Source organism: Sus scrofa, chromosome 3 (assembly GCF_054392235.1).
Source record: "Sus scrofa isolate SSC_HxYL_T2T_F1_AM1 chromosome 3, Sscrofa_HxYL_maternal_Yorkshire_Landrace_v2.0, whole genome shotgun sequence".
Classification (NCBI taxonomy): Eukaryota; Metazoa; Chordata; class Mammalia; order Artiodactyla; family Suidae; genus Sus; species Sus scrofa.
In genome coordinates this window covers 69,493,733-69,508,494 of record NC_139385.1, presented here as the reverse complement: position 1 = coordinate 69,508,494, position 14,762 = coordinate 69,493,733, and the positions used below count along the sequence as shown (strand labels likewise).

The window sequence follows — 14,762 nt, the reverse complement described above, 5'->3', positions numbered from 1 at the left end:
GTGGTCCAGGCTGGGGCGCGGCTTCCGGCCGCCGAAGCCGTAGAACCACATTTCCCAGCAAGGCCTGCGCCGCAGCGACGCGGATCTAGTACGTATGCTATCAGACTTCCGGTGGAGCCGGGGGCGGGTCTGTGGTGGAGGCTGGAGCGAGGCGGCGGGATGCAGCGCCCCGGGCCCTTCAGCACCCTCTACGGGCGGGTCCTGGCCCCGCTGCCCGGGCGGGCTGGGGGCGCGGCCTCTGGCGGAGGCGGGAACAGCTGGGGCGTCTTGGGTTCGCACGTGCAGCCTCCAGGACGCGCGCAGTTCGGCGTTGGCAGCACTAGTACCAACAGTGGGGACGCTAACAGCGTCTGCCCGGCCCCCTCCACGATGTCCAAGGCCGAGGAGGCCAAGAAGCTGGCGGGCCGCGCGGCCGTGGAGAACCACGTGAGGGTAAGCAGCTCGGGGCATGGGGCGTCTGTGCTTGGCCTGAAGGGCTCCTGCTGAGCGTTCTGGGCACTGTCGGGCGCGACTAGTTCCTGGCACAGCGGGGGTTTCGGGAGAGGGCAGAGGGTGCGCACTTTACCCGGGTTTACATCTGTTTAAAGGCTTTTTAGATGTGGAATCATTTGTGGGCAAGTCCCGTAAAAGTTGAGCTATTGAAAGAACTCCTTGCCAGGGCAGATAACTGTTTGCAAAGTGGAGGCTGATGGTGTCTGATGTTTGGAGTGGATTTAGGAGGGACTTAACCTGTGGCTTCCTTGTCAGATGGAGAGGTCGTCATTTCTCTTCACCGCCCTGGGAAGTAGATGGGGAGCTGACTTGAAAGGTGTTTTGAAATTTTACCCGAAGGAGGAGCTTGACTCGGTGCGCCCTTGTTCCTGAATGTACTCGCGGGAGGGAAGTGGAGACCGAGCATAAGGGGAAACTCGGGGCTTTAAACTTCCTCCCTTTGACAGGGCCCGAGTGGACACTTGAAAGCCTAGAGGACCCTGTTCTTTAGGGCGGGAGTGTGGAGATGTTTAGCTGTTTCTTGGTGAGGTCATGGCCCCACTTGTTTGCTAAGTGGCGGGTGTGGTTCTCTTGGTGGAGTCTTTTAACCTAAGTGGATTTGCTGTCAACAATGAGGTTAATTATCTTAATTATAAGACTTCGGGAGCCCAGAGGCAAGTGGAGTATCTCTATCCTTAGGTGGAGTTTCCTTGGCTTTATTGGCTTTTTGTCTTTTCTGCTTCTTGGAAAGAGGTATCAGATTCCCTTTTCTCTAATGATGGTTCTTTATTCTTTGCATTTGATAATGCTTTAGTGTACAAGATTATTTTGCCTAGATGTTCCATCCTCCCACAGCCTGGCTAAATGGGAGGGGCCTGCCCTGTAGGAGGAATGACCAAGGAACTTACAGGACCCAAACCCAGTGGCTCCTGTTCTAGTGCCCTTCCACCACTCCCACGGCCACCCTGTTATGGTGTAATAATCTGGTTAGCAATAGGATTTTCTGTGGGAGTTCACAGAGATAATGTGAAATGTGTAACCTGGTTCTGCTTTTGGGTTTCAGTGCCTCAGCTGCAAAATGGGGACCATAAGCTGAAATTTCGAAATGCCTGGATAAAGTGAGTGGTAATGGATAAATGAAGTCTATATGGATAGGAAAGTTCCATATATTAGATTTCTTATTAACCTGTTTACATTACCATTTGGTAGCATGTATCTCTCTGACTGTAGTTTTGTTATTATGTATTTGGTTAAATAAAAATTTGCAAGTCCCCTCCTCAGGCCAGAGCCCCACAACACTGGATTCCAGCCACATTCCCCGAAGTTCCAGGCGATCCTGGGGAGAGCTTTACTGGTCGTTTGGGGGCAGTCTCAGTTACACTCACTTTCCTTTGCAAACTTCTTTCCTGAGATGCCAGTATTACTTGAATTTTGTATGTTCTGTCTTCAACATTGATTCATTCACTTCATTCCTGTGCTTGGTATTTGTTGAGTGTGTCAAGCAGTTGATGTCGTGGCCAGAAATGTGGCTAAAGGAGGGAGGAGGGCAGGCTGGTCCCGAATATTTTGCAAACAAGATAATTTAATTCAAAGCCTTTCATTTATTGAGTATAATCATGTACCTAATTGTCAAGGTTTAGCTGCCCTCACCAGAGGATATCCTTTTTTTCATCTAAGGCCAAGTTTTCCTCTAGCACTTCGTGTCTTGAAATTATGTACTCATTACCCAACTCAGGCTTGGCTGCTGACCCCTGGAAAGACAAGTGTTGGTTGTAAAGAAAGGGTTGTTTTGTTCTGGATGCTGGCAACCTGGGGAGGAGGACTCCCAGAACCAAGTCCCAAGTTTCTGCTTGGCCAGGAAAGTTTTTTAAGGGAGAAAGGGGAAGTTAATTGCAGGTAATCATTTGGGGGGGGGTCAGAGTCTTATTTTCCACTGTGGGCAGACTTTCCTTAGATTGGTTGATGGTGAGCTAATAACGGCAGTATTGCAAGACCCTCCTGCTCAGCCTGAAGTTACCATCCTTCACCTGAGTGGAGGCCTTAGATCCTGCGGAAGAATTCCAGAATAAGTTATGTATATTTTCTGGACCTGGCACTATTGTTTCTGGACTGTTCCTCCTTGGTTTCTGCATTTCCTCCCTTCCCTGATTAGCAATTGTTTGAATCTGCCCTTTGGAACTCAGGGAAGATCTGGGAAGCAGAATGAAGCCTACTTCCTGCAAACCAGAAAGAGCGGATGTGGAAAGGATTTGTACCCAGGAGGGCCCCTGAAAGATCCTGCTCAGTTTCATACTCATGTTAGTGTTCGTTTATGGAGGTAGGTTGTACTGGGTCCTTTTGGTTCCACCTTTGGAATACCCTGAGAACGGACCCTTCCTGTTGATTTATCAACTTCCTAGGTTATGCTCTCTCTGTGGCCAGACGACTGCAGTTGCCCTTTTCTTGTCCCCTCTGTCGACCACCCAAATGGTGCTTTAGCATCTTCTGAAGCTTTCATCTGCCCTTGTCACAGTGCCCCTCAGGTGGCTTCATCCCCACCTCCATAGGACACATGGAGAACAGCTGGTAAAAGCCAGGTGCCGAGCCATTTGGAGTGGATACACAGACTGGTTCTTAAGCCCACATTCTTGTTCCCTTCTGTGCTCTCTTCTCATGGAGCGTGAGTTTTAATATTACTACCTTCACCTAGAATGCTCTTTCTTGTCCACTGCTTTTGCCTGTGAAAATCATATATATCCTTCAGAATTTGGTTCCAAGGCCATTTCTTCCTCAAAGTTCTTCCTTGGATTTGTAGGGAGAGGAATTATCCTTTAATTCTGTAGCACTCTGTCTGTACCTCTTCGGTGCCTTATGCTGGTGTCTTTATGTTCTAGTTGTGTGTGTGTGTCTGTCTGTGTCTGTCTCCGTCTCCCAGTCCCTTGAAGAGTAAGCTTCCAGATGTAGTTAACTTTATATTCATTCAGTGTTGGTCACAGTGGGGCCAGGCCAGTAAATGTTGAATGAATTGTGTGGAGTGTGGACACAAATATGGGGGTGTGGGATGAATCTCTGGGGTCTAGCCAAGGAAGGAGCCTTGCACAGAGCCTGTGTGACTTGCCTGAGTTCATCTGTGTGCCACCTGCCTGCTGGGTGACATGAGTGTATGGCAGATGAGGTAATGAGTGACCTGGCAGTTGAATTACTGTGTAGCTAAGAGTGTTCAGCCTCAGCTCAGGTGTGAAGTCAGGCTGAGCCTATCTAGTCAGGGCACATTCTTGTTTTCTGATATTCAGCTGTTTTGCATTGTGACATAGCACTCACTGGTCTTGAAGACCTTGCTGTTGAGGTTTGCCTTGTTTTGCTGCTTCAGTGGCTGTTGGAAGCCTGGGCATCTGGAGGGCATCTGACAGGTGGAGTCTGGACCTAGCACAAGCTCTCTTTTAAGACCCCTTGGTGTTATTTGGTGATTTTGGAACTTTGAGCTGGTAAAAGTGATTTCCGCCAGGTCAGGACCACAGAGCTTGATGGGCCAAGCCCTCACTAGGTAGGGGAAGCCTAGTTAGAAGGGGGGACATTAGCATTTGATTCTTTCTTTTTGGTAACTCCCTCCACCTGTTAGTCATTCGTGCCAGTCTTTTTCTAGAGATGTAGTTTCACTTGATTTGAGAAGGACCCTATTAGCTGCAGGGACTGTGGGCTTACCGTGGATATTCCTGTGGCCTTTGTTCTGGAGGCTGAGGGGTTTTGGCCGTAGCTCTCAGCTTGTCTTGAGGGACCTCCAGGACTTTTCGTCCTCTGACAAAGGAAGTTTCACATGGGCTTCCCTTTTGCCCAATGCGTTCATTGTGATCAGTTGCTGCAACACTGAGAAATTTGAAACGAAGTATTTCAGCAAATTGATCTTCCAGGAATTGTTTATTCAGAATTAAGTTATGTAGGGAGGCAATTGACATTGTTAAAAGATGACTTTCTTTTAAAGGTAAAATCATAGTACTTATATAGATATAGAATAAACATATATCAGATTTTTTTGACTCATTAAATTAATGAAGGAACTAGAAAAGATGTTGTTAACTGTTCACCAGAAAAATCCAAAAACCATGACATTAGATGCATTTGAGAAATATTAAAATAAATTTACAAGCGCTGTGGAGTAATCAGTTGGGGTTCACAAATCAATTTGCATTTTTGTGGAAAAGACTTTGCAAAGCCACAAACCCCTGTACCATCAGATATTGCCTGCAGACTCCAGCCTTTCATTGAAAGGATATCTAATAATCTCCTGTTCATTTCAAAGTCTTAATTTTTTCTTTAGGGTGTTGAGTTCCTCTCTAAAGTGGGGATAAGGGCCTTGAAGTCACAAGGGATAGATTTGACTTACATTAACACTTACAAATCTTTTTGGTAGGGCTTAATAAATGGTAGCATCTGCTTTGGTTTGTAGCTCTTTTGCCCTGAACAGACCAGAGATCACTCCCAGGAAGCTACTTAGGAACCGAGGTCCGTGTTAGTTCCTGATTGTCCCCTGACCTTGTTTTGCTGCTTGTGGTTTAACTGACCCTGGCAGGGCCCCTGCTCTGCCCCCGGTTTGATCCTGGCTACCTTCCCCCCTGTCTTAAGATGACAGGCTCTGTGGTGTGATGCCTGTTTCTTGTCCTTTGTATTCACAGAGTGGCTTCCTATGGCCGATGAAGACTATTTCTCATGTTCCCAACTTAACTTTGACCCTCCTGCCACCTTCTCTGAAGCAGGCTTGTGCAAATGAGGACCCCTTGGGATCAGTTGGAGACGCTGATGTGATTTGCTATTTCATTGTTACTTCAGGCTTGCCCATCTTCTGTTGGCAGTGTTGGAGCTTTTAGATGGTAGGCTTGATGTGTCCCTGAGGTTTGATGTGATGCCACCAATACAAAGCGGACTGTGGTCAGTCCTCTGCCTTCTCAGTGTTAAACTGATGTGTAAAGTCACTGAGGCCAGGAACCTCTGTTTTCTGCTCTTAGTGGACAGCTCGTTTGTTCTTCCTTTCTGATCATCCATCGTGGTCGTGCACCCCTCTGCCCCTGCCCCCCACCCCCGCCTCTGCCAAGAATCTTTCATTATTCATCTGCAAGCCATTTCTGTGAGGCTGACTTAAAATTGCTGTACATTGTAAATAAGCCAAGCCTTTTGTGTGATAGAATGTAGGGAGTGTTAAAAACAAGACAACATGGAAGTTCCCGCTATGGTGCAGTGAGTTAAGACTCTGACTGCAGTGGCTGGCCTCACTGTGGAGGTGCTGTCAGATCCGCATGGCCATAAGAAAACAAAGCCACAAAAACAAAAAACAAGACTGCAGGCCCCAAATGGAGCTGCTCATGCTAAGCCTCATATCACCAAACTTATACGTAACTTAATTACACTTTTGGCTCTCTCAGAAATGGAATTTGTAATCCACTCTACCAGGGATTGCTGATCTGAAGGGCAGACCCCTGCTGTCCTCTAAAGGAAAGTAACCTTTCCATAACTTTCTCTTTTTTGTCCAGTATAATCTCATTCCTGGTTCATACTTCTTGCTATAAGTCTTCATTTCGTATAGCTGCTTGGAGCTGCTAGATTGCTGCCATATTCTAGTCAATTTTTGCTGAAGTCAACACTTAGCATTTTTTAATATCCTCAGTTTATCTCCAAACAGGAGGAAATAGTGATGTCATTGTCAAGGATGAGAGGAGAAGGGCTCTCCTGATAAATTGCCACTGGGCACCAGGAGAAAGTTCAGATATGAGGTTCGGGGGTTATAATTCTGTGGGACAGCGCCTACCTTGCCCCCTTGTTGGGAATCACTGTTCCTAGTAATTTCCTAGCTCTAGGGATGGGCAGAAGAAGGAGTAGGACATGGTATTAATAAGTTCTGGGCTTTCCTTCCCCTTTTTTTCAGAATAACCAAGTGCTGGGAATTGGAAGTGGTTCTACAATTGTCCATGCTGTGCAGCGAATAGGTATGTCCCTGGGCTGTGTCCTGGCTGCTTTTGTGAGACGATGTGGGTGGAGACATAGAGGAGGGGAAGGGGGTGGCACCAGCCCAGCTTGACACCAACAGTATGGAGCCTGCGGTCAGGTGAGTGTCTCTGCTCTTCTCTGAGTGGAGTTCTTGGGCCTCTTTACCAACTTTGGGGGTTGCTCTGGCTTTGTTTATTCTGCTGAACTGGAAGGAAGGGGCTGACTCAGGGAGAGGGCTCCATAGAGTTTTAATCATCATCGTGGTGGGGTGTGTGTGTGTGTGTGTGTGTGTGTGGCCTCTTGGGTCCTGAGGCAAGCCCTCTACAGCTGGAGCCCCCTCCCAGCAAATACCTCCAGCCCAGCTTGGCCTTGCCCAGTTGGTGGCTGGTTCTGCAGGTACTGATTTCATTCTGAGGTGTCTTGGAGTCAGGAAAGGCCCAGAAGTTATCATTCCCTGTGGCTGCTCAACAGGTTTCACTGCCCTGTTCCTGTTTGTGAGAACAAAGCCCAGAGGAGAGGCCTGTCTGAATGCTGATCTCCCCTTCCAGGTGCCAAGGGCCTGAGCTCAGGGGACAAAGCCCAGGAATGCCTTGTCTTCAAGGAGGGATTGTGGTGCTGGCTTCTCATTGGCCCCACCGGGCCTTAGTGTTGTACAGCTTTCTATCTGAGCACTGAGTATGCGGAGGATTTTAGGGCACAGGGATTACTGTGGATTTCATAATAGTGGCATCTAAACCCCCAAGGTACACACCCAGTGATTAAAGACACTTGACATTTTATTTTATTTTACTTTTTTTTTTTTTGTCTTTTTAGGGCTGCACGTGCGGCATTTACCCAAGTTCCCAGGCTAGGGGTTGAATTGGATCTGCAGCCTCAGGCCTACACCACAGCCACAGCATCATAGGATCTGAGCTGCATCTGCGACCTACACCACAGCTCTCAGCAACACCGGATCCTTAGCCCACTGAGTGAGGCCAGGGATCGAACCTTCGTCCTCATGAATACCAGTTGGGTTTATTACTGCTGAGCCACAAGGGGAACTCCCTAGACTCAACATTTTAATGAGACATTTTTCCCTGTTGACTGAAAAAAATGCACAACCTAAAAGTTGAGCATTATGTTTTATTTGGGCCATTACTGAGGACCGAAGCCTGGGATACTGCCTTCCAGAGAGCTCTGAGGGACTGTTGATGAGCCAGGATCTATAGGAGCTTTTGCAACAAACAAACCAAAAAAAAAAAAAAAAAAACCCATGTAGTCAAACATCAAAAAGCTAAGTAAAGAAAAACCAGACATCTGAAGTTAATGAATTTAGTGCCTTTCTCTTTATGGGAAGATGCAAGAGTCTGGGCTTAATGAAATTATTCCTTTGATATGCACTTTAACCATCAGGGCCAGTATCCTGCTTTTCTCCAGCCTGAAGCCTCAGGTGCTCCGCCTGGGGTGGCCACAGTGGCTGCTGGCTTGTTGACGGAAATGACAGGAGCTGTTCTTTGTTCATATCCCTTAAGACTTTTCTTTTTTGTTTATTTTTTTATTTTTGTCTTTTCTAGGGCTGCACCCGTGGCATATGGAGGTTCCCAGGCTAGGGGTCTAATTGGAGCTGTAGCCGCCGGCCTACGCCAGAGCCACAGCAACTCGGAATCCCAGCTGCGTCTGCGACCTACACCACAGCTCACAGCAATGCTGGATCCTTAACCCAAGGATTGAACCTGCAACCTCATGGTTCCTGGTCAGATTTGTTTCTGCTGTGCTATGACGGGAACTCCCTCTTTTTTGTTTAAATCAGGTTTTCCTGAAAGGTATACATCCAAAGTGAAGAAGTAAACCCTTAAATGCCATCTGGGGTCTATAAATGATTATATTTTTCACTAAAGGTAATAGTCAAGTTCTAGCTTTTCTCTGTGAAAGACAATACAGGAAAGTCGTTATGACTGTGATGCTAGACTGCCTGGGATCGGATCCCAGTTCTGTCATTTGTTAGCTGTGTACCAGTTACTTTACCTCTCTGTGCCTCTGTTCCTTGGTCTGTGAAGTGGGGATAATAATTATCCATTGCCTTTGGGTTACTGCATTGCACAAGGTTCTTTGACTATTGCCAAGCCTGTGCTAGCAAATGCTGACGTTTTGCTCTTTCTGTGGTTAGTACTAACTTCCTTAGGCTTTCTTGTCCCTGTCTTGTGACTTGTGAGGTCTGTTTACCAACTTTTTTTTTTTTTTTTTTTTTACACTAAGGGTGGGGACCTAGAATGAAAGGCATCTGTCCCTGAGGGGTTAGAACTTTTTTGTTGGATTTGGGCAAATGCACAAGACAAGGAAGATAAAGAGAGGAGAGTGAAAAACCCCCAACATGGCTTTTGTCTCCACAGCTGAAAGAGTGAAACAGGAGAATCTGAACCTCATCTGTATCCCCACTTCCTTCCAGGTAGGTCCTGCTTTCCATTGCTGCCTCTTGACAGTGCTGAGGAGTCTTTGGGTCCCTGAGGAGAGGGGTGTGGCTCTGGGTTGTGCGCCAGGGTTGTTCTGGGTGAGAGCCGGGGCAGGAGAGGAGTTGACTGGAGATTGTTCCTCGGCAGTGGCAGTGTGCTTTAAATGTATTCCTTTATTTTCTCTGTGACCGTTTTAGTATATCTTGTAGAGACAACCACTGGGCCTCATCCTCGAGGAATGTTATCTCCATTCATAGATGAAAAGCTGAGGCTAAAGGGCATTAAATGGTGTGTTAGTAATGCAGGTACAGTATAGACAAGTCCATGTCCAATGCTCTTTCCCCATAGAATCGGGGTTGGTGAAGGACAACAGTGGAGTCGATTGGATATAGGGCACAATAAGGGAAGGGTGGACTTCAGGAAGGGGGCAGGAGAAGTGCCCAGAACAGCCCTACCCTTCATCTGGCCATTGTTGAGGGGAGCATGTGTGTAATTGCTCATTGGCTTCGTCATGGTGATACTGGGGTTAGAGGTTGGTATTCCTGGTGATTGGTGCTCCCGTGACATTGTGGACTTGGTTTTGGACAGCTAGTTCTTAAACTCTCCCAGACCTGGAAGCTCAGCACTGGCAGCAGCCTGCAGGTGGCTCTGGTGAAGGGGCAGGGTGGTTAAAGTTTCCTTCTGAGCCAGATGTGTGCCCCAGCCTGTCCAAGTAGGGAGTGGAGCAGGGGTTCCAGGTGGACCCAGTAGGGAGTTAGGGTAGTGCATGCTGTCAGAGCATCCCAGAAATTCAGTTTCCTGGAGACCTTGAGCACGCTGCTTCAGGCTAGAACAGGAGCGCTTCTACACGGCCTCTTTTGCTTTGGAAATCCTGCTTTCCAGAGGAGATGCTTCCACCACTCCTCCCTTTTTAGGGCTGCACCTATAGCATATGGAAGTTCTCAGGCTAGGGGTCCAATCACAGCTGCAGCTGCTGGCCTAACCACAGCTGCTGGCCTACACCACAGCCACAGCAATGCATGATCTGAGCCATATCTGTGACCTGCACCACAGCTCACAGCAACACTGGATCCTTAACCCACTGAGCGAGGCCAGGGATGGAAAGCATGTCCTCATGGACACAAGTTGGGTTCTCAGCTGCTGAGCCACAATAGGAACTCCCCAAGGAGATGCTTTTTATGGTCAGAGTGGTTGTGGTTGTTTGCCTTGGTCTTTTGAAAAAGCTAAGTATCTGCTTTTTGCCAAGTGACTTGACTGTCTACTGTTTTTATTTATTTCATCACTTATTTGCTATCGGTGTTTGTTTTTAAAGTTATATATGTAGGTTGAAGAGTCCAATAATTCAAGTCTTTTTATTAAAAACCAAAACACTCTCATGTCTGGCCACCACCTTTCTTTTTATATGGACATACTTTTAAAACCTCTTTTAGCTGATTGGCTGTTTGTTCCAAAGTCTGGAGATGACATGCTTTTCTTGCTGTTTGCATTTTTTTCCACTTTAGGTAATAATTTTATACTGAGTGGATGAAGGGAAGATGAGCATTGGTGACCTCTTACCTCCTTGCTTTCCCAGTTCACATACCTTCTCACGGTCTTCAGCACCCTTATATATGGGCAAGGCCTTCCTCAGTATTTACAGAGTTGTGATGTCCCAGCCACAGCTGAACTGTGCAGTGTGCTATGATTACACTTCCTTACCTGCCGATATTTTGTTTTTTCTAAAGTTAAGTAAATGTTGCCTTTGTTTTTTGTTTGTTTGTTTGTTTTTTCATTTGCTTGGTTGTCTACATACTTCTTATAGTTCTACCTCAAACTCATACCTTGATGGGGAAGCTTCACTTCCTCCTGGCCCAGGGCATATTCCACTCCATTGCTTTCATCTTGGCTGAGTCTCCAGCTGCAGCAGCTGTGTTCAGCCATTGTCTTGGGGTCTCTTCCCGGGCAGGAACATTCCTTCTTGGCCTCCTGTTCTGGGTTGGCTGCTTCTCCTCACTCTTCCCCTCCACCCTTTGGTTTTGTTTCCCTCACTTCTGGTGGATCCCATCTGTGATGGAGCTACTTAGTACGTGGGATGCAGCCCTGTGGGCGCTTCGGATGTCTGAATAGGTCTTTCATTCTAGCCTCTCTGGAGGTCAGTTATTGGGTAGAGAATTCTGTGTTAAATCATTTCTTAGTTTTCTGTTGGGTCTGCTGTCTCTGGCTTTCAGTTTGCTGTGGAAGAGCTTGATGCCTTCTGAGTCTTGATCCTATTTCTCATTCTTGCTGAACTCTTAGACCCTTATATTACCTCTTCATTGTCTCCGGTGTTCAGCAGACACTGGTGACGAAGTGGAATCCCTCCACCACTCCCTCCTTGGACATGCTGTGTCTTGGTGTGGGTTTATTTTCATTCACCGTGCTGGGGACTGCCTCATGTGTCATTCTACAAATTTCACATTCAATTTTGGGGATTCTCTGCCCCATTCCTTTGATTTTCTTTGTTCTGTTTTCTCTGGTGTTTCCTTCTAGGACCCTTGTTTGTCCATTGTGCTTGTGGCCTGTTTTTCTTTTCAGCCTTGTCTTTTTGTAACCTTCTGTTGAGATTTCTTTGCTCCCATATGTTTAATTTCAAATAAGAACTGTTTTTTTGGTTGTCATTTTCTGAAGTTTTTTCGTTTGCTTGATTTTGTATTGTAGGTTAAATTTTTTCAGTTTCTTTTCTTAGCTCCCTGAGGATATTAGTAATTTTGCTTCTGCTTTTAAAATTTTTTCTCTGTATATATGTTTCCTCAGAATTTTTGTTGTTGTTGTTGTATATATGTTTCCTCAGAATTTTTGTTGTAATTTACATACAATTTGTTCTTTTTAGCATATAGTTCTGAGTTCTGACAGAGTTGTGTAACAACCAACACAGTCAAATGTTGTTAAATGCTTTGGTCTTTTTTTTGTTTGTTTTTAATTCCGGCATTTCTTATTTTAGCTTTTATCTGTTTGCTCATTTTGAAGATTAATGCAATAAGAAGCTGATTAGAAACTAGCTCTCAGGGTGGAAGTGGTCTTTGCTCTCAGCTTGTCTGCCAGGTCCTTATCTTGGGGAATTCCTGGTGTTAGATCATTTTTCTTTTCTGGTCTATCTGGTGAGGTTTCCTGGACAAGATTGCCCAGTGCCCTTTTAGGAGGCATATGCGTGGTGGCCCGTGTCGTGGGAGCCAAGGAGAGGGGCGGAGGACATCTGTCATGATTCTGGCATAAACTTCCTAATTCCCCAGTTTTCAGCGTAATACCCGTGGCAGAAGGGAAAGAAGTGCCTGCTACTTTTGCAGTATTTCTTTGCCGCTGGGCTTGATCACGTGACTTGTTTTGCCCAAGGGATGTGTCAAGTGGCAGCCCATCAGTGGCTCGAAAAGTGCTTTTGCTTTGGGCCTCGACCCTTTTGCTGCTGAAACTGTTGTACTGCCATGTGAACGGGCCTCGGCTGCTCTCCTGGAGGGTGAGAGGCAGATGAGGAAGGCCAGGCCAGAGACCTCCCACTCTGTACACGGAATTGTGAGAATTAATAAATATTTGCTCTTTTAAGCCTCTGAGTCCTGGGGTTGCTGCTAGGCAGCAAAAGCTGCCCGCTGGAGTACCCCATTTTCAGCTCTGCCCGGCGGCCATTCTGAGACTGGCTGTTTGACTCTCTCCGGGGACTAGACATGCTGTGGTGGAGAGAGACAGGAGCCGTAACGGGTTCTCAAATAGCCCCTGAGCCAGTCTTCCTTTTTTTGCTCCTCCCACTGCCAGGTCTGCTTTCAGAGCTTCACAGTGCCACCGAGTCCTGACCCTTTCTGGAGGTTCTGCACTGATTATTTGGTTGCTTCTTAGCTTTCTCCACTGCTGGCTGAGGATTTCGAATTCTCCTTTCTGCCATTTACCACTGTCCGTCAGTGGTCTTGCTTTTAAAACTTGATTGCTGTTTTCTCCTCTGTTCAGTTTATGCTGTTTCTTTGTTTGTTTTTTGTTTTTTTTTATCTTTTTGCCTTTTCTGGAGCCGTTCCTGTGGCATATGGAGGTTCCCAGGCTAGGGGTCTAATCGGAGCTATAGCCGCCAGCCTACACCACAGCCACAGCAACTCAGGATCCAAGCCGTGGCTGCGACCTACACCACAGCTCACGGCAACGCTGGATCCTTAACCCACTGAGCAAGGCCAGGGATCGAATCCGCAACCTCATGGTTCCTAGTCAGATTTGCTAACCATTGAGCCACGACGGGAACTCCTCAGTTTATGCTGTTAAGAAAAACTCCTTTCTTATAGTTTTAGAGAGGTTTTGGAAGAGGGCTGAGTTAGATACAGGTGTCCCAATTGTTGTCTTTCACTGAAACTTTCATCCTGTGTTTTTAAGATAGCATCCTCTGAAGCCCACCTGTATGTTGTGGTGGTAACTGATAACAGTATGAGGCTGCTCAGTGCTGGCCAGTTCCAGGTGATCAAGTGGAAGAGTCATTCACAGGTCACAGGACTTTGAAAAATGCACTTGTTCAGAGACACTGTTTTATCCACCCACCTTCAAACCCAGACTTTTTTTGGCCATGTCTGTGGCATGTGGAAGTTCCCTAGGCCAGGGATCAAACATGTGTCCTGGAAGTGACAGTCCTGGGTCCTTAGCTGCTAGGCTACCAGGGAACTCCAAACCCAAACTTATTTTTGTCAGATGCAATCTCCTGAAATGATAGAAAAGACCTCAAAATATTTCATGTTCTGCCTCTTAAACAAGTAAACCCATATGGCTTTAAGGTATCTTTGTAGATTTCCTCTTTCAAGTTAAAAGCTCTGGGGAGAGGAAAATTTAAAAAGCATTTAAAAGCCAGATCTGGTCTAAGTAAAAAAGGTTATTCATGCTGGCCTTCAGGCCACCTTTATTAGGTGGTAGAAGGGAAAATGCAGAGTTTTCAGGTTTTATTGTGAAATTGATGAAAACCAGGACTGCCACCCTGCCACCTGCCTCTGTCCTTGATCACAAGAGGCATTTGGGGGCACCAGCTGTGGGATTGCAATGAGAAGGCATTGCTTCCTGTCTTTTATTTATTTATTTTTTTTTCAAAAGCACAAGCTAATCATTAGCTTTCCTGCTCCCTGCACTTTTAAGAGCTGGAAGTGACAGGCAGTTAGTTCTGTACCCTCCGGAGCCCCTTAGTGTGGGAGCCTGGAGTGACTGGGTGTCCAGCAGATACTGATCTCAGTTGAGCACCTGTGGCTGCATTCATACTGGCCGAGCCAGTGATGGGTCCATTTCCCCAAGTAGGGCTATTGTGTTGAATACAGTGAATTAGTTTGTAGGGCTGCCAGAACAAGGAACCACAAATTGAGTGACTGAAAAAAACAGAAATTCATTGTCTGAGTTCTGGAGGCTAGCAATCCAAGATCAAGATGTTGATTCTTTTGAAGGCCGTGAAGGAGAATCTGTTCTGTGTCTTTCTCCTGGCTTCTGGTGGATGCTGGCGGTCTTTGGTGCTGTTTGGCTTGTAGGCACATAACCTTGTTCTCTGCCTTCATGTTTGCATGGTGTCCTCTCTGTACAAATTCCCCTTCTAAGGACACCAGTTGTTGGATTAGGGCTCACCCTCATGACTTCACTTGATGACTTTGCTGAAGACCCCGTCTCTAAATACAGTCACATTCAGAGTATTAGGGGTTAGGACTCCATCATATCTTTCTTTTAGGGGAACGCAATTCAACCCATAATGCTCAGGGAAGACGAAGCTCATGCCGCTGGTGACTACGATGTCTCTCTGCGTGCAGGGCCGTTCCCAGGGGCCTTGTGGGGAGGCCCATCAAAGATGGGGAGAAGGGAGAGTCGGGTGACCTGCCGAGGAGGTGGCCAGTAATGGTCCCACCCCAGTGGGACCCTTGAGGTCATTGTACAGGGGGCTCCATCCAGTTTTCATGT

At 46.7% G+C, this 14,762-nt stretch overlaps 1 protein-coding gene across 5 annotated transcripts in view; it reads left to right on the top strand.

The window, feature by feature from the left end:
• Positions 1-119: 119 nt before the first annotated feature.
• RPIA (ribose 5-phosphate isomerase A) overlaps positions 120-14,762 on the top strand; it is a 31,099-nt gene continuing 16,456 nt past the window's right edge. For 2 of the 5 annotated variants that reach the window (XR_014839307.1, XR_014839308.1), the window contains exons 1-3: positions 120-432; positions 6,365-6,425; positions 8,796-8,851. Coding sequence is in view for 2 of the 5 variants with exons in the window: in NM_001097495.1 (NP_001090964.1) it covers positions 160-432; positions 6,365-6,425; positions 8,796-8,851 (390 nt within the window). In the remaining 3 variants the exon portion in view is untranslated. 5 annotated transcript variants of the gene reach the window in all.